The 17893-nt window shown below is 39.0% G+C and overlaps 1 protein-coding gene across 3 annotated transcripts in view; it reads left to right on the top strand.

The window, feature by feature from the left end:
• The window catches only part of XRN2 (5'-3' exoribonuclease 2), an 86593-nt gene that overhangs the window by 7696 nt on the left and 61004 nt on the right, over nt 1-17893 (top strand). For 2 of the 3 annotated variants that reach the window (XM_049100658.1, XM_025469108.3), the window contains exons 2-4: nt 14937-15064; nt 15147-15258; nt 17528-17639. In XM_049100658.1, coding sequence (XP_048956615.1) covers nt 14937-15064; nt 15147-15258; nt 17528-17639 — 352 coding nt within the window. The remainder of the gene's footprint in view (nt 1-14936; nt 15065-15146; nt 15259-17527; nt 17640-17893) is intronic. The other variant, XM_049100659.1, reaches the window with a different exon arrangement.

Raw genomic sequence — 17893 nt, 5'->3', positions numbered from 1 at the left:
CAGGTTCCCATGCTGGGAGCCTGATGTGGGACTCAATTCCACTCAATTCCGGGACTCCAGGATCACGCCCTGGGCCAAAGGCAGGCTGTAACCCGCTGAGCCATCCAGGGATCCCAGAGCCATCCAGGATCTCCCCTCCCCTGCCTGTTTTTAAATTGGGTTGTCCTTTTATTGAACAGTAAGAGTTTTTATAATGTAAATATTCTGAATACAAGCCCTTTAAAAGATACGTGAATTGTAAATTTTTTCCCCTATTTTTGATGTCTTTCCACTTTTTTTTTTTTTTTAAAGATTTATTTATTTATTCATTCATGATAGAGACAAGGGGGGGGGGCAGAAGACACAGGCAGAGGGAGAAGCAGGCTTCATGCTGGGAGCCCTACGCGGAACCCGATTCCGGGACTCAAGGAGCGGAACCCGATTCCGGGACTCAAGGATCGCGCCCTGGGCCAAAGGCAGGTGCTAAACCACTGAGCCACCCAGGAATCCCCATCTTTCCACTTTCTTGGCAGTGTCCTGTGAAGCATGAAGTTCTTAATTTTTATGATAAAATCTAATTTATATTTTTTCTTTAGTTGCTTGTGCTTTTGGTGTCACAGCTAAGAATCCAACATCATGAAGATTTATGCCTGTGTTTTCTCCTGAGCGTTGTATATTGTTAGCTCTTAAATTTGGCTGCATGATTCATTTTGAGTAAACTTTTGCATATGATGTGAGGTTAGGGTCCAACTTCATTTGGTGTGTGGCTTCTCAATTGTTACAGCACTATTTGTTGGAAACTGTTCTTTCCTAATTGAATGGTCTTGACACCCTAATGAAAAATCAGTTGACTATAAGCGTATGGGTTTATTTCTGGTATCTCATTTCTATTCTTTTGATATATGTATTGGGATCCCTGGGTGGCGCTGTGGTTTAGCGCCTGCCTTTGGCCCAGGGTGCGATCCTGGAGACCCGGGATCGAATCCCAAGTCGGGCTCCCGGTGCATGGAGCCTGCTTCTCCCTCTGCCTATGTCTCTGCCTCTCTCTCTCTCTCTCTCTCTCTCTCTCTGTGACTATCATAAATAAATAAAAATAAAAAAAAGATAAAAAGATATATGTATTTATCCTGTACCAGTACCATACTGTCTTGATTACCATTGCTTTGCAGTAAGTTTTGAAATCAGGGAGTATAAGTCCTCCAGTGTATTCTTTTCTGAGGATTATTTTGTATGTTCTGATTTCCTTGCAATTCCATATGAATTTTACAATCTACTTCAGTGTATAGATTTTACATTTCTTTGATTAATTTTAGTTCTGGTTTTTGGATACTGTCATGAGTGGAATTGCTTTCTTATTTTTGAATTGTTCACTGCAAGTGTATAGAAATTAATTTTTTTTTAATATTGATCTTGTATCCTACAACCTTGTCAAACTCATATATTCTAATAGTCTTTTAGTGGATTCCTTGGGATTTTCTGTATACAAGATCACATCATGCAAATATAGTTTTACTTCCTCCTTTCCAATATAGATGCTTTTTATTTCCTTCTCTTGCTTAATTGCCCTGGGTAGAACCTCCATGACAATTTAGAACAGAAATGGCAAAGGATAGACATCTTTGTCTTATTTTGGCCTTAAAGGAAAACCATCTACTTCAGCACCATTAAGTATGATGTTAACTGGGTTTTTTCGTTGAGGGGTTGTGTGGTTATTTGGTTTTTGTTTTTATCATGAAAGGGTGTTGGATTTTTTCAAATGCTTTTTCTACATCTATTGATATGGTCATGTGATTTTTGTCTTTCTATTCATGTGATGTATTGCATTAATTGATTTTTTTTTATATGTGTTAAACCAACTTTGCATTGCTAGGATAAATCCCACTTGGTCATGCTGTATAATTCCTTTCATGTATTGCCGGATTCAGTCTGCTGGTATTTTGTTGAGGATTTTTACATCCCTATGCATAAGAGAGTCTGTAGTTTTGTTTTCTTTTGACATCTTTGTCTGGTTCTGATTATCAGGCTAATATTGGTCTCATAAAATGTGTTGGAAAGTGTTCCCCCTTTTTTGGGAAAAATTTGTAAAGAATTGATGTTAAAAAAAAAAAGAATTGATGTTAATTCTTCTTTGCATGTTTGGTAGAATTTAGTGGGGTAAAACCATTTTATTTTAGGCTTGGGGTTTTCTTTGTGGATAGCTTTTTTTGTTACTGGTTTATGCCTCATATAGGATTATTCAGATTATTATTTGTCAGTTCTCTAGTTTGTCTTTCTGTTAATTTGTATATTTCATCTAAGTTATCTTTAATTTGTTGGTGTAGTATTCATGATCCTTTTTGTTTCTATAAAGTTGACAGTATTGCCCTCTCTTTTGTTTTTGATTCTAACTAATAATTTGAATCTTCCCTTTTCTAGGTCAAACTGACTAAAGGTTTGTTGATCTTTTGAAAGAATCAATTTTTGATCTCATATGTTTTTTCTCATTATTTTCTATTTTATTACTTTTTCCTCTGTTATTTCTTTCTTCTGCTGGCTTTGGGTTTAATTTGCTATTTTTCTACTGTCTTAAGGTGTATACATGCATGCACAGTTCTTATTTTTTTAATTTTTAAATTTTTTGTAAAGACTTTATTTATTCATGAGAGACACACAGAGAGGGGCAAGGACACAGGCAGAGGGAGAAGAAGGTTCCATGCAGGGAGCCCGATGTGGGATGCGATGTTTGGTCTCCTGGAAAATGTTCCATATGCAATTGAGAATGTATATTCTGTTATTAGAGAGATTGTTCTATAGAAGTCTGTTAGATCTCTTGGTTGACAGTGTTTTTTATGTCTCCTATCTGCTTACTAATCTTCAGTCTAGTTTTACTCATTAATAGAGGTGGAGTATTGAAGCCTCTACCTATTACTGTTGAATTGTCTTTTTTTTTTCATTTCTGTCATTTATTAAAAGCATTGTGTATTTAAAAATTATTTTACAACAGCTTTTTTTTTGTTCAAGTATAATTAGCAACTATTGCTATTTAGGTGTACACACAGTATTAGTTTCAGGTGTACAGTATGATTCAACAATTCTATACATTAGTGCACATCAGGATAAATGCATTCTAAATCTCCTTTATACATTTGAGCCATCCCCTCACTCCTCTCCCCTCTGGCCATTACCAGTTTGTTCTCTGTATGTAAGAGTCTGTTTTTTGTCTTTTTGTCTTTTGTTCTGTTTCTAAAACTCCTCGTATGAGTGAAATCATATGGTACTTACCTTTCAGTGTCTGTTTCACTTGACATTATATCCTATAGGTCCATCATGTTGAAAATGGCAAGATCTCATTCCTTTTAATGGCTGAGTAATATCCCAGGGTGTGTGTGTGTGTGTGTGTGTGTGTGTGTGTGTGTGTGGTGTGAGTGTGTATGTACCACACCTTATCCATTCATCTCTGGATGGACATTTGGGTCACTTCCATATCTTGGCTATTGTAAGTAATGCTGCAGTAAACATAGGGATACGCATCTTTTTGAGTTAGTGTTTCTGCTTTCTTTGTGTCAGTACCTTGTAGTGGAATTAACTAGATTATATGGTTTCTGTTTTAAATTTTTTGAGAAACCTCCATACAGTTTTCCACAGTGGCTGCACCAATTTGCATTCACCAGCAGTACACAAGGATTGCTTTTACTTCACATCATGACCAAAATTTGTTATTTCTTGTGTTGTTGATTTTAGACATTCTTACAGCTATGGAATATCTCATTGTGGTTTTAATTTGCATTTTTCTGGTAATTCGTAGTGTCGAGCATCTTTTCCTGTGTCTGTTTGCCATTTGTATGTCTTCTTTGGAAAAGTATCTATTCAGGTCCTTTGCCCATTTAAAAATTGGATTATTGGGATCCCTGGGTGGCGCAGCGGTTTAGCGCCTGCCTTTGGCCCAGGGTGCGATCCTGGAGACCCGGGATCTAATCCCAAGTCGGGCTTCCAGTGCATGGAGCCTGCTTCTTCCTCTGCCTGTGTCTCTGCCTCTCTCTCTCTCTCTCTCTCTCTCTCTCTGTCTCTGTGACTATCATAAAAAAAAAAAAAAAGGATTATTTGGGTTTTTTTGTGTTAAGTTGTCTAAGTTCTTTATATGTTTTGGATATTAACCCCTTATAGGACAAATCATTTGAAAATATCTTCTATAGTAGGTTGTCCTTTTGTTTTTGTTGATGTTTTCCTTCACTGTGCAAGTGCAAACATTTATTTTGATATAATCCCAGTAATTTAATTTTGTTTACCTTGCCTACCGGGCCTATCTAGAAAACTATTTCTATAGCCAGTGTCAAAGAATTATTGCAGTGTTTTCTTTTAGGAGTTTTATGGTTTCAGATCTCACATTTAGGTCCTTTGTTAATCCATTTTGAGTTTATTTTTGTGCATAGTGTAACAAAGTGGTTCCAGTTTCATTTTTCATTTTTTATATGCAGCTGTCCAGTTTTCCCAACACCATTTGTTGAAGAGACTGTCTTTTCCCCATTGTTTAGTCTTGCCTTCTTTGTCATAGATTAATTGACCATATATGCATGGGTTTACTTCTGGACTCTATCTTGTTCCACTGATCTGTCTTTTTTTGTGAGCCAATACCATACTCTTTTGATCACTGCAGCTTTGTAGTACATCTTGAAACCTGTGATTGTGATACTTGAAGTCTTGTTCTATATCAAAATTGCGTTGGCTATTTGGAGTCTTTTGTGATTGCATACACACTTTAGCATTACTTGTTCTGAAGTGGTGTTGGTATTTTGATAGGGATTGCATTAAATCTTGTAGATTGCTTTGGATACTTATGGGCATTTTAACAATATTGGTTTTCTCAGTCCATGAGCATAGAATATTTGTGTCATCTTCAGTTTCTTAAGTGTTTTGTAGATTTAATTTTATTTTTTAAAGATTTTATTTATTTATTCATAAGAGACACAGAGAGGCAGAGACACAGAGGAAGAAGCAGGCTCCATGCAGGGAGCCCAATGTGGGACTTGATCCCAGGACCCCAGGATCACGTCCTGAGCTGAAGGCAGACACTCAACCACTAAGCCACTCAGGCATCCCTCTTATAGTTTTTAGAGCACAGTTCTTTCACCTTCTTGGTTAGGTTTATTCCTAGGGAATTTACTTTTTTGGGTGCACCTGTAAATGAGGTTTTTTGTTTTTGTTTTTTTTTTAATTCCTCTTTCAGCTACTTCATTATTTGTGTATAGAAATGCAGTGGGGAAAAAAAAAAAGAAATGCAATGGATTTCGGTATATTAATTTTGTATCCTGTGGCTCTACTGAATTCATTTATCAGTTCTAGTAGGTTTTTTTTTTTTTTTTTGGTGGAGTATGTAGGGTTTTATATGTATAGTATAATATCATCTGCAAATAGTAATAGTTTTACCAATGTGGATGTCTTTTATTTTTCTTGTCTGATTGCTCTGGCTAGGACTTCCAGTGTCATGTTGAATAAAAGTGTTACGAGTGGACATCTTGTCTTGTTCCTGATCTTAGAAGAAAAGCTTTCAGGTTTTCATTGTTGACTATGTTGTGACATTTTTTATTTTTTAAAGATTTATTTATTTGAGGCGGGAAGGGCAGAGAGAGTGAGAGAGAATCCCAAGCAGCCTCCCCATTGAGCTCTGAGACCAATGCAGAGCTTGGTCTCAAGACCTGGAGATCATGACGAGCCAAAATTAAGAATTGGACGCTTAACCCCCTGAGCAACCCAGGCACCCTCATATGTTGTGTGGGGATGTATTCTCTTTAAATCTATACTGTTGGGTGGTTTTTTTTTTTTTATCATGAATAGGTGTTATGCTTTATTAGGTTCTTTTTCTGCATCTATTGAAATGATCGTATGATTTATATCCTTTCTCTTGTTAATGTGATATATTGATTGATGAATAGGAGTATGAATTTGAATTATGAATTCATGAATTATGAATAAATCCCATTTGATCATGGTGAATGAGTTTTTAGATGTATTCTTGGGTTCAGTGTGCTAATATTTTGTTGAGGATATATGCATCTATGTTCATCAGAGATACTGGCCTGTAGTTTTATTTTTGGTAGTGCTTTTATCTGCTTTTGGTATCAGGGTTATGCTGGCCTCCTGGAATAAATTTGGGAGCTTTCCCTCCTCTTCTATGTTTTGGAATAGTTTGAGAAATATAGGTGTTAACTCTCCTTTAAATATGGGGGGGGGCGGGGAATCCCTGGGTGGCGCAGCGGTTTGGCGCCTGCCTTTGGCCTAGGGCGCGATCCTGGGGACCCGAGATCGAGTCCCACGTCGGGCTGCCGGTACATGGAGCCTGCTTCTCCCTCTGCCTGTGTCTCTCTGCCTCTCTCTTTCTCTGTGTGTGACTATCATAAATAAAAATTAAAAAAAATATATGGCGGGGGGGGGTATAAGTATGGGGGGAAGGGAGGGGCACAGGGAGAGGAGAGAGAATCTTAAGCAAACTCCATGCCCAGCATAGATCTCAAAACCCTGAGATCATGACCTAAGCCTAAATCAAGAGTTGGACACTTGACCAACTGAGCCACCCAGTGATTCAGTTTCATTGCTAGTAATCAGTTTGTTTAGGGAACACCTGGGTAGCTCTGGTGGTTGAGCATCTGCCTTTGATATCTGCCTTTGGCTTGGGTCGTGATCCCAGGGTCCAGGGATCCCCTACAGGGAGGCTGCTTTTCCTCTGCCTATGCCTCTGCCTCTCTGTGTCTTTCATGAATAAATTAATGAAATCTTAAAAAAAAAAATCAGTCTGCTCAAATTTTCTATTTCTTCCAGATTCAGTTCTGGCAGTTTATGTGTTTCTACAAATTTACCAATTTCTTCTGGGTTGTGCAATTTGTCAGGATAAAAATTTTCACTATTCTCTATAATCCTGTGTATGTGATGTTGGTTTTTATTTTTCCTTCCTCATTTCTGTTTTTATTTATTTGGTCCTCTCTTTTTTTCTTGGTGAGTCTGGCTTACCGTTTATCACTTTTATTTATCTTTTCAAAGAACCTGCTCCTGGATTTATTGATCTGTTCTATTGGTTCTTTTTAGTTCATTTCATTTCTTCCTGCTTTAATCTTTATCATTTCCTTTCTTGCGCTGACTCTGAAGAGCTTCATATATCTTGATACTCTGCTATCAGGTGCATGTATGTTTTTAATCATTAGACTTATTTAATGGGTTGGTCATCTTATTAAAAAAATACCATTTCTGGTACTTCTTTGTTTTAAAGTATATTTTGTCTGATATTGGTATAATAATTCTAGCTTTTTTGTGGTTGCTGTTGCATTGTATTCCTGTCAATTTACTTTTACTTTCTATATTTGTGTCACAAACATGTCCCCTGTATACAACGAATAGTTGGATCTTTTTTTTAAATCTTAGTTTAATCTTTTTTTTCAACCTTTGATTTTTTATTGGATTTTTAATCCATTTATATTTGATATATCTTTTAAAAGATTTATTTATTCATTAGAGACAGAGAAGGAGAGGCAGAGACATAGGCAGAGGGAGGAGGAGGCTCTCTGCAGGGAGCCCGATGCGGAACTCTATCCCAGATCCAGGGATCACACCATGAGCCAAAGGCAGATAGATGAAGGTGGCTTAACTGCTGAGCCACCCAGGCATCCCCACATTTAATGTTGGTGATTTATATCTGCTGTTAATTTTCTGTTCTCTGTATGTATTTTATAATGTAGAACTTTAATTTCATTGCTGACCTTTTTTTTCACTATATGTCTTTGAGTGTTTTTTTGAGTGGTTGCTCTAGGGTTTACCAAATACTGTTGACTCTTGAGCAGCATGGGGGTTAGAGTTACTGACCCCCACACAGTTTAAAATCTGCCTATAAACTTTTGATTCCCCAACACTTAACTACTTTGTCTATATATTATATACCGTATTCTTACAGTAAAGTAAGCTAGAGGAAAAAATGTTAATAAAAAACATAAGGAAGAGAAACACATTTACAGTAGGATACCTGTATTTGCTTAAAAAAAAAAAAAAAAAAAAAAAAAATCTGCATATATGTGGACCTGGCCCATGGACGGTGATATGTCTACAACTCAGGAGCAGCATCCACTAGGCAGGCCTTTGGGTAGCAGCAGTAGCCTAGAATCCCAGAGAAGCTGCACCAGCTACCTGCAGATGTACCACTGGCCTGTGGCCATCCACAACAGTGGCCACATGTGAGTGCATTGGCATCTGGGACGCCAGAGGCCTGGGGTACAGTTGTGGGGAAGAGTTTATGCCTGGCCCAGGAGAGGCATTGAGGCCCAAGGCTGCTCCCTGTACAGCACCGTTCCTACCTTTTGGGTGGATTTCTTGGCTTGGGCCTGGCCTCTCGCCTGCCAGCCCTGGACACTCAGTCCAGCCACCTCATAATCATAAGCTCATGTGATGACCTGCAGCCCTAAGTAGTCCTGGGGCTCCCTGAGGGCTGCTGACAGCCTTAGCTGGCCTCTTCTGCTACTCAGAGGGCAGCAGGTGGGACCTTTGCTTCAGACACCTTCAGTTTGGTCCCATGAAGACTGGGGTGGGCAGTTGTAAATAAATATCTTAAGGCTTTTGCTGTCAGCTCTTAAAGATCCACGTATAAGTGGACTTGGGTAGTTCAAACCCATGTTGTTCAAGAATCAGCTCTACATCTTACCACCTTTAGATTCATACCTGCTTAGTTCCAATAAAATATAGAATCTACGCTGCCATATAACTTGATTCCCATTTTCACCTTTCAGTGGTATTGCTGTTATGCATATTGGATTTATTAATATTACAAACCCAACTGTGTGTTATAATTACTACTTTAGCATCCATAGTAATTTTCTTAGCCCATGACAACTTTGCTCCCACTGTCTCTGTGCCATTACTGAGAAACATATTGCACTTATATTACATTGTGTCATAAACTGTAATACATTATATAGCATCATTTGATCCAATTGTTTTTAAAATCAATTAAGAAAATAAAGAATTAAAAAATGCATATTTACCTTTATTGTGTTTATTTACTTTCAGCCTAAAGAACTTTTGTTAGTATTTTTTTAAGTTGGGTTTGCTGTCAACAAAATCTCTCAATTTTTGGTTATCTGGCAGTCTTTTTTCACCTTCCTTTTTTTTTTTTTTTTTTTTTAAATTTTAAGTAGGCTCTGCATCGAACATGGGGCTTGAATTCATAACGCTGAGATCAAGAGTCATGCTCTACCAACTGAGACAGCCAGTGCCCCTTCACCTTCATTTTTGATCAGTAACTTTCCTCAGTATAAGATTTTTGGCTAACCATTTTTTCATTCAGCACTTTATATGTGTTATCCCGCTACCCTCTTGCTTCTATTATTTCTGCTAGGAGCCAGCTACTAATCTCATGGAGATCCCCTTGTAAGTGACTCGTTCCTCTTGATTCTTTTAAAGGTTTCTCATTGTCTTTTACATTCATCAGTTTTACTCTGATGTGTCCACCTGTGGTTCTCTTTATGTTTATCTTACATGGAGTTCTTGGAGCTTCCTGCATGTTTAGGCTATTGTTTTTCAATACATTTGGGAAGCCTTTTGGCTATTCTTTCCTTGAATTTTTTGTTTGTTTTCTTTCTTCCCTCTCCTTCCAGTAGATATTCCATTTATGTGTGTGTGCATGCATTTCATTGTGTCCCATATTCCTCTCGGGTTTTCTTATTTTTCCCCCCTTTGGGGCTTTTGTAATGTCTATTCATCTATCTGAGTTTTCTAATTTTTTCTTTTCATCTTTGTTGACATTCTCTATTTGAAACAGATTGTCCTCTTACTTTCCTTTATTTCCTTAGACATACTTCTTTTTAGTTCTATGAACATGTAATAGCTACTTTAAAGTCTGTTCAATATGACATTTGGTCACAGGCAGTCTTTGTTGCCTGTTTTTTTCCTGTTGTATGGCTTATCCTTTTCTGCTTTTCTGTATACCTAGTAGGTTTTTTTTTTTTTTTTTTTTTTTTTTTGCTGCAAACAGAGCATTTTAGGTAATACACTGTAGCACTTCCCAGTACTGGTGTGCGACTCTCTCTCTCCTCATTCCAGGGCTTGTTATATGTTCCTAGTTTAGTTACTGGCTAGATTATTATAGTGAACTGTGTTTCTTTACCACTGTGTTAAGCCTTGATCTTGTCTTTAGGGAGGTACAGTTTGGGGTATGCCTATAGCCACCCTGAGATGACTATGGTACAGGTAGGGCTCTTTCCCACTTTCTTTGATCACACCTAGCAGTTAAACTCCACTAATTATGGCCCATTGCTCTGTTGTTTTTAACAGTGCCCTGGGGTATAAATTTCTCTACAGGCTAATCCAGTCAAACTGGTTCCTTCCAGGGATTAGTTTCTGAGATTAATATTGGGTATTTGTTCCAACTTTTAAAGGGGGGGTTCCTCCAAGCTGTCTAACCTCCCTGATTCTCTCCTACAAACTAGTTGGCTCAAGGAAATCTAACTAGGGGAATCCAAAACTGAGTTCTGAGTTTGCTATTTGACTTCAACAGTGGGAACTTTGTTTGTAGAGGAACCTCAGGTAGGATTCACGATTTTTCTAGTGCTGCTGTTAAATACTAGGCAGGCTTAAACGGAAATGTGTCTACTTGGCCATTACTAACAGTAGTGGTTTCTGCCTCATGTTTGAGGAGACAGAGAGCCTTCTAACATTGACTAGAACAGTAGGTTGTTGTGAAATTCATTTTGAGGGAGTTTACGTTAAAACCCGTGGAGTATATTTTTATACAGGCTCACTATCTGTTTGTGCTGTCTTTGCTTTTTAAAATATCTTCTTTATCTTACTTGATTCCTTGGCACTTTTATCACAAATAGGATAATTTCTCAGACTGCCTATTTGGGATATATATGCCTGCTTTTCCATGAAGTAGAGGAGGAGTGGGCTTCCTGCTGGGCAGAGCTACCTTTACTGCCAGCCTTCTGGGTAGGTGTGCTCCTTGTTCCTCTGGGAAACTGCCAAGCAGCTGGGGTACTATGCTACCTTTCCTCCTCAAGCCTCCTGTCTTGCTTCATCCCTGGGGGGCCTGAGTGGTAAGGGAGGGAGGATGCAGAGGGCTGACCCTCCTGGGTTAGTGCTGCTGGTGCTGCTGGATCATCCAGAGGCTGTCCCTGAGTCCCTTTCTGGGCCTGGAGCCCTCTTGTGTTTTCCCACTTCTTGGCAGGAGAGCTCCTCTGCGTGTTTTAGGCTGACAGATGTACTAGTTTTCCACATTTCCAGGTACCCCTTATGATTTCTCAACCACAGCGGATTCTGGTTTTCTATCACATATTCACAGTTGTGGATATTTGTTTGTTATTGTGGTTTGGGTTAGAAAGAAACAGCTGCATTGTATGCTCAGTCTATCATTTGGAAAATTCAGAAGATAATCCAAAGATATTTGAAATGAATTGGTTTTGGGGTTCAGAATAGCTCTCCTTTTATCTTCCCTTTGATTGATAAAGAACTCTCTTTAAGCCAGTGAGAGACATCTGGGCATTCTCTTTGGCAAGGCTCTTGAAGGGACTGAGTATCAAAATCTACTCTTTATTGAACATCAAAATCTACTCTTGAAGAAAGAAACTCTGAATTTATATAATTTGTATGTTGAATATATCTACAGTAATTCTGAGAGGAAAATATATTCACAATCGGTTTGGAAATGCCTGGAATGCTCCCCCCCCCAAAAAAAAAACTAGCACTCCCCCCCCCCCCCCACACGCATCCTGACCCCTCATGCCTCCCTGCTCCATGCTACACTTTCTAGGTAGTGTAAATAGAAATTCTCATGCAGGTACACTCAGCATTCATTGAGGAGCTGCAGTATGCCTAGTGGTGTACAACGGACTAAGGGCAGAGGTTAGCAAGCTAATGACCTCCTGTTTTTGTCCATAAGTTATATCAGAACACAGTCATACCCATTCATAGCCATATTGTTTATGGCTGCTATAAAAGCAGGTATGAGTTGTTGGAACTGATATCATATGGCAGGCAACAAATTAAAATATTTTTTACCCTACTTCCTGGGCAGCATAAAGACATGAGTCTTGATTCTTCTGAGTGTGGTGTCTTGCTTGGTACAGAGAAAGGAAAGTGTGGACTTTGGAGTATAGAGGTTAGATGGAGAGGCAGAGAGCCTCTTGCCTTCTTAGAATTTGTTTTTGATTCTTGGGGGGAGAGCTTTTCAGGTTGTCTTCTTTTTCAGTAGATACCACCAAAATTGACCTCTTGCTTTCCATATGCTTTTTATCCTATTCACTGCTTCTGATCAAGCCCCCTTTCCCTGGTAACACAAGCATATTTGTACAGAGCATTCTCTGAAAGCTGCTTCCCTGTTCTGCCTTTAAATACCTTAAATACCTCTTTTCTCCCAATCATAAATGTACATTGAAATGCTGTCTCATTTCTTTCCCTCTCTCAGAGATGATAACCATGGTCATGAAATCATTCCTTAGCTTTTTCTCTGTGCTTTCACTGTGTATATTCTCAGCCCTGAATGATACTGTTATTATTTTGTCTGTTTTATAACTTACTGTAAGTGGTATGTGTTCTTCTGAAGCTGGTGTTGTTTGGTTTTGTTTGTTGTTTGTCTGGTTTTGGCTCAGCAATATATTTGTGACCGTCCTACTCTAGTTCTTTGACTCACTTGTGTCTGGCATTCTGGTATATGGACATGCACAGTTTATTAATCCATTCTGTGGGCTCCTTTTTTCCCCCTAATTAAATTGACCTTTCATTTTTATTTATTTTAATAGTCTTACTGAGATGTAATTGATATGCCATAAAGTTCACCTGTTGCGACGCCTGGGTAGTCACCCAGTCAGTGGTTGAGTGTCTGCCTTCAGCCCAGGGCATGATCCTGGAGTCCCAGGATCGAGTCCCACCTTGGGCTCCCTGCATGGAGCCTACTTCTCTCTCTGCCTGTGTGTCTGCCTCTCTTGCTCTGTGTCTCTCATGAATGAATAAATAAAATCTAAAAAAAAAAGTTCACCTGTTTAAAGTGTACAATTCAGTGGCTTGTATACAGTTGTACAGTAGTCACCATTACCTAATTTTAGAACATTTTTATCACTCCCAAAAGAAATGTTGTACCTATTTGTATTCATATCCTATCTCCCTTACTCCTGCCCCCAGATTGAAACTCCTCTATTTATCTGTATGGATTTATCTATTCTGGATTTTTCATATAAATGGGCTCTTCTGTGGGTTTTTTGTGACTGGCTTTCATTTAGAATGTTTTTGAGGCTCATCCATGGTGTATATGATAGCTTTTGGGTTCACAATTTTTTGCTGTTACAAATGATGCTTTATATGCTTTATGTGTGTTAGGGAACTTTTTTTTTATGACTTACAAACAGTAAAAATTTGATCTTCTAACCATTCACTGAAGTTCTGCAAGGTAATATTCATTACAAAAATAAAATCGAGGGGCACCTGGATGGCTCAGTCCATTAATGTTTGTACCTTTGGCTGGGGTCATGATCCCAGGGTCCTGGGATGGAGCCCCATGTCCAGCACCCTGTTCATCGTGCAGTCCATTTCTGCCTCTCCCTCTGCCCCTATATCAACTTTGTGTGTGTGCACAAGCACATATATGCTCTTTCTCTCTCTCTTAAAGAAATAAAATCTTAAAAAAAAGGAAAAACAACCTAGGGATACCTGGGTGGCTCAGTCAGTTGTGTCTGCCTTCCATTCAGGTCATGATCTGAGGGTCCTAGGATCAAGACCCACATCCAGCTTCCTGCTTAGCAGGGAGCCTGCCTCTCCTTCTCCCTCTGCCTCTCCTCCTGGCTTATGCATGCACCTCTGCAGTCTACCCCCCCCCCCAGTAGATAAATAAAATCATTGTTTAAAAATGCAACCGAAAATACAGTTGAGTGCCTCCAGTATTGAGTAAGGCATAGTCCTTATCTTTTTAAGAACTTGAAATGTAGTTGGGCTAAAACGACAAATTATAAAGTCATGGAAGTGCTACAAGTGAATAAGCACAATTCTGAAGAAATGCAGGAAAAGGAGCAGTTTTCTGAGAGATGTGTACAAAGAGTTATAAAATGAATGACATTTGATCTCAGTCTCTAGACTATAGAAAATTCATAAGGTTTCAGGAAGTGGGTGTTGGCAGGAAAGCAGAAGGAGAAACAGTCTGTAGGGGCATTGGGAGGCAGAAGAGAGTTTTCCAGGAACTTGGAAGAGATGGGATGATGTATGGTGGCAGGACAGAAGGCTAATAAGGGTTCGGGCTGATTGGTCTGTACCTGGGAAGCATTGAAAAAATTAGAAAGATTAAGATGTAGCCACGTTTGTATTTTATTTTTTTAAATATTTTATTCATGAGAGAGACAGAGAGGCAGAAACATAGGCGGAGGGAGAAGGAGGCTCCCCATCCCTGATGTAGGACTCGATTCCAGAACCCTGAAATCACGACTTGAGCCAAAGACAGATGCTCAGCCACTGAGCCACTCAGGTGCCCCCACATTTGTATTTTAGAAAGAAAACTCTTGACCGCATGTGGGGTTGGCTGGAGACAGGAGAGTCTAGGGGTGGGGCAGTCCACATGAGGGCTGTCCCCATCCTTGAGGTGAGTGGTGATACAGTGATGGTCATGGCAATGGGCTGAGAGGAAATGGAGAGACCTTTTTCAGATTAGCTGACTTAACCGATAATGGGTGGGGGCACAGGGAAGAATTCTAAGATGACTCCCAGGGTTTCTCACTTGGACAGCTGAATGCTTTGAGAATTTGATAAATAACTCTCACATAGTTGAGATTAACTTGTGTCAGAAGCTCTCCACTTTCCACAGGTAAAATATCTGTGTCAGTTTGCTTTAAGGAGTAAAGTAGCTTCCTGTCATTTAAAGATGACTTAAAGTGTTTCATTTCCAATTCAGTAGTGAAACAGGTTCATACTGAGCCTAGAAGATGTTAATTTTAGACTTGAACAAACTATTATCATCTACTTCCTCATAGCCAAAAGAATGCAATGGTGTAAAGATTCCTGTTGATGCCAGTAAACCAAATCCAAATGATGTGGAGTTTGATAATCTATATTTGGATATGAATGGAATCATCCATCCCTGTACTCATCCTGAAGACAAGTACGTAACCCATTTTTGTTACTGATAGCAGAAGTTACAGAGGAGTACTGTATCCTGTTATGTTGTTTGTTTGTCCTTGTAGACCAGCACCAAAAAATGAGGATGAAATGATGGTTGCAATTTTTGAGTACATTGACAGACTTTTCAATATTGTAAGACCAAGACGACTTCTCTACATGGCAATTGATGGAGTGGTAAGTGCTAAAAAAGTTAACTTAGAATCCTCTGTTTTTGCTTTTGCTGTGTTCTGAGTGTCTTGAGTGCAAGTCAGCTAAATAACAAAAAATGTTGACTTTGGTGACCTTGAGAGAGGCAGACTGATCATTCATTCATTCATTTCTTGTACCTTTTTTGTGCCGGATACTGTGAGCTACTGAGGATAATGGTGACGGCCCTTTCTTTTGAAGGCTTACCACTAATGGGACAGAGATAAATGAGCAAGGTTAGTTATTTGTGGGCTTTATAGGTACTAGATAACACATGCAGGGTGCTGAGGGAAGAGAATCCGCACTACAAAGTGCTATAAAGTGCTATAAAGAACAACAGGAGATTGGTGAGCAGTGGAGGGGGATGATGGAATAGTTAGGAATAGGAAAGATGTTCCAGGTTTCTCAAATGGGCCCATGCCTTTGACCATACTGACACATTTGGGCAATTACAGGTGTTTTAGATTGGAAAGGGAAGGTAGAGCAATGGCTTGAGAAGGCTTTATTACCATCTTCAGGAGTTTGGATTTTCTCCTGTAGGCAGTAAGTAGTCCTCAGAATGCTTTAAGAGGGCAATAGCTTACTGACCTAGGATAGGATGGTATGTTAGCTATCGATGAGCTTAGCTTATAAATGACCAGCAAACTATATATTAGTATTCAAGGAAAATTAAGGTAAATCATAACCGTAAAATTTATTTAGCTATGTACAAATAGATTTACTTTCTTTTTAGATTAAGTCATTCCTAGTGGCTAATGAAATGATTTGAAAATCTAGAAATTTTGGGTCCAAGAAGATTACTTTTTTCTGAGGTTCTCTTTATGCAATGAAAAATTACTTAGGGGATGCCCGGGTGGCTCAGCGGTTGAGCGCATGCCTTCCACCCAGGGCGTGATCTTGGAGTCCCGGGATCGAGTCCCACAACGGGCTCCCTGTGAGGAGCCTGCTTCTCCCTCTGCCTGTGTCTCTGCCTCATTCTCTGTCTCTCATGAATAAGTAAAATCTTTAAAAAATAAAATAAAATTCATACCCTTTAAAAAAAAAAAGAAAAATTACTTAGCTACTTGATAGCTTGGTAAAGTGCAGTGAAGAATAGAGGGAACAGAAATATCTTACTTGGGGCATATTCCAATTCACATTAGTGAAGGTTCTTGAAGAAAATCTGTCACTTTTTGTCCGGTGTGCCCTTACTCCTAAATCAAGTATATAAACTGTAAGCATACCTGTAAGAGTGTATTTTTGTATGCTCAGGTCTGTAACATTTTTTTGTTGAAATATAAATGTAGATCAGAGAACTTGGTATTTGAAAGAGTTAGGTTTGGTGGCCTCATTTTATAGGAAAGGGAATTATTTAAAGATAATTTAAAACAGATTGTTTTATGTAGACAGGATACTTAAGAGTCCCTTTCAGCCCCAAAACTCAGTTGAGGAATTTCAAAACCTTAGAATCCAGTTTACTTCATTCATGCTTATCCAGTGATTTTAAGTTCTATTTGGTCAAAGTGATTCAAAAGTATTTTCATTTAAAACCTTGTTCCCTTTCTACCTGCTTTGCCTTATTGTAGAGACAGAGTGGTTATTGTGGAAAGTACAAAATAGAAGTGCCTTGAAGTCCTACAGATTAAGAAGTCATTTTCTTTTGCTTAGTTTTATGGGGCCTGGTAGATCCCATTTGGAGACCATCCTTACTTTTAGGCATGGACATCAGGTCTTCCTGATCCTAGTTCTGTAGTAGTAACTATTCATTGCGTGCTGGCACCGTAGCCCAGTAGAAATGACATTGGGTTGTGGGCACTGCAGTATTAAATGGCTTTTTAGGATCTTTGTCGATTTGACATGTCACTCATTACTTGCTTGAGGTCAGCTTTAAGTTCTTTTTTTTTTTTTTTTTTTTTTTTTTTTTATTTATTCATGATAGTCACACGGAGAGAGAGAGAGAGGCAGAGACACAGGCAGAGGGAGAAGCAGGCTCCAAGCACCGGGAGCCCGATGTGGGATTCGATCCCGGGTCTCCAGGATCGCGCCCTGGGCCAAAGGCAGGCGCCAAACCGCTGCGCCACCCAGGGATCCCTCAGCTTTAAGTTCTTGATCCAAATTTAAGTTCTCAGGATTTACTGTCTGTCATGAAAGGATTATTTAGGTATATTGCTTTTCCATTTTAGTGTACTGTTTTTATAAGAACAACTGATTGAAAATAATGTACAGATTTTGTTACACATATTTTGAATAGTATTATGTGACTATGAAATGTTTTCAGGCACCGCGTGCCAAAATGAACCAGCAGCGTTCCAGGAGGTTCAGAGCATCAAAAGAAGGAATGGAAGCAGCAGTGGAGAAGCAGCGAGTCAGGGAAGAAATACTGGCAAAAGGTAAAGAATGTGCATCTTGAGGTTGGACTTCTTATGAGATGTAAACAGAATGGCGGGGAGAGGTGTCAACTATCTTTTGCAGTAGGTGTGGTTTTAATTTAATTAGGATCCAGAATATCCAAGGAAAATTTATGTTCACTGTCAGAAAGTGGTATCCTTCATTCCCACTAACAAGCTTGTTTCTTTTCCCAACTCTATAGGAAAAGGGAAATGGGAATAAAAGGAGGAATTCTGATAGGGAGAGCAGATTCTCA

This window comes from Canis lupus, chromosome 24 (assembly GCF_003254725.2).
Source record: "Canis lupus dingo isolate Sandy chromosome 24, ASM325472v2, whole genome shotgun sequence".
NCBI lineage: Eukaryota > Metazoa > Chordata > Mammalia > Carnivora > Canidae > Canis > Canis lupus.
Note: the sequence above shows the minus strand (reverse complement) of the source record. Positions and strands in the feature narration are given on the sequence as shown.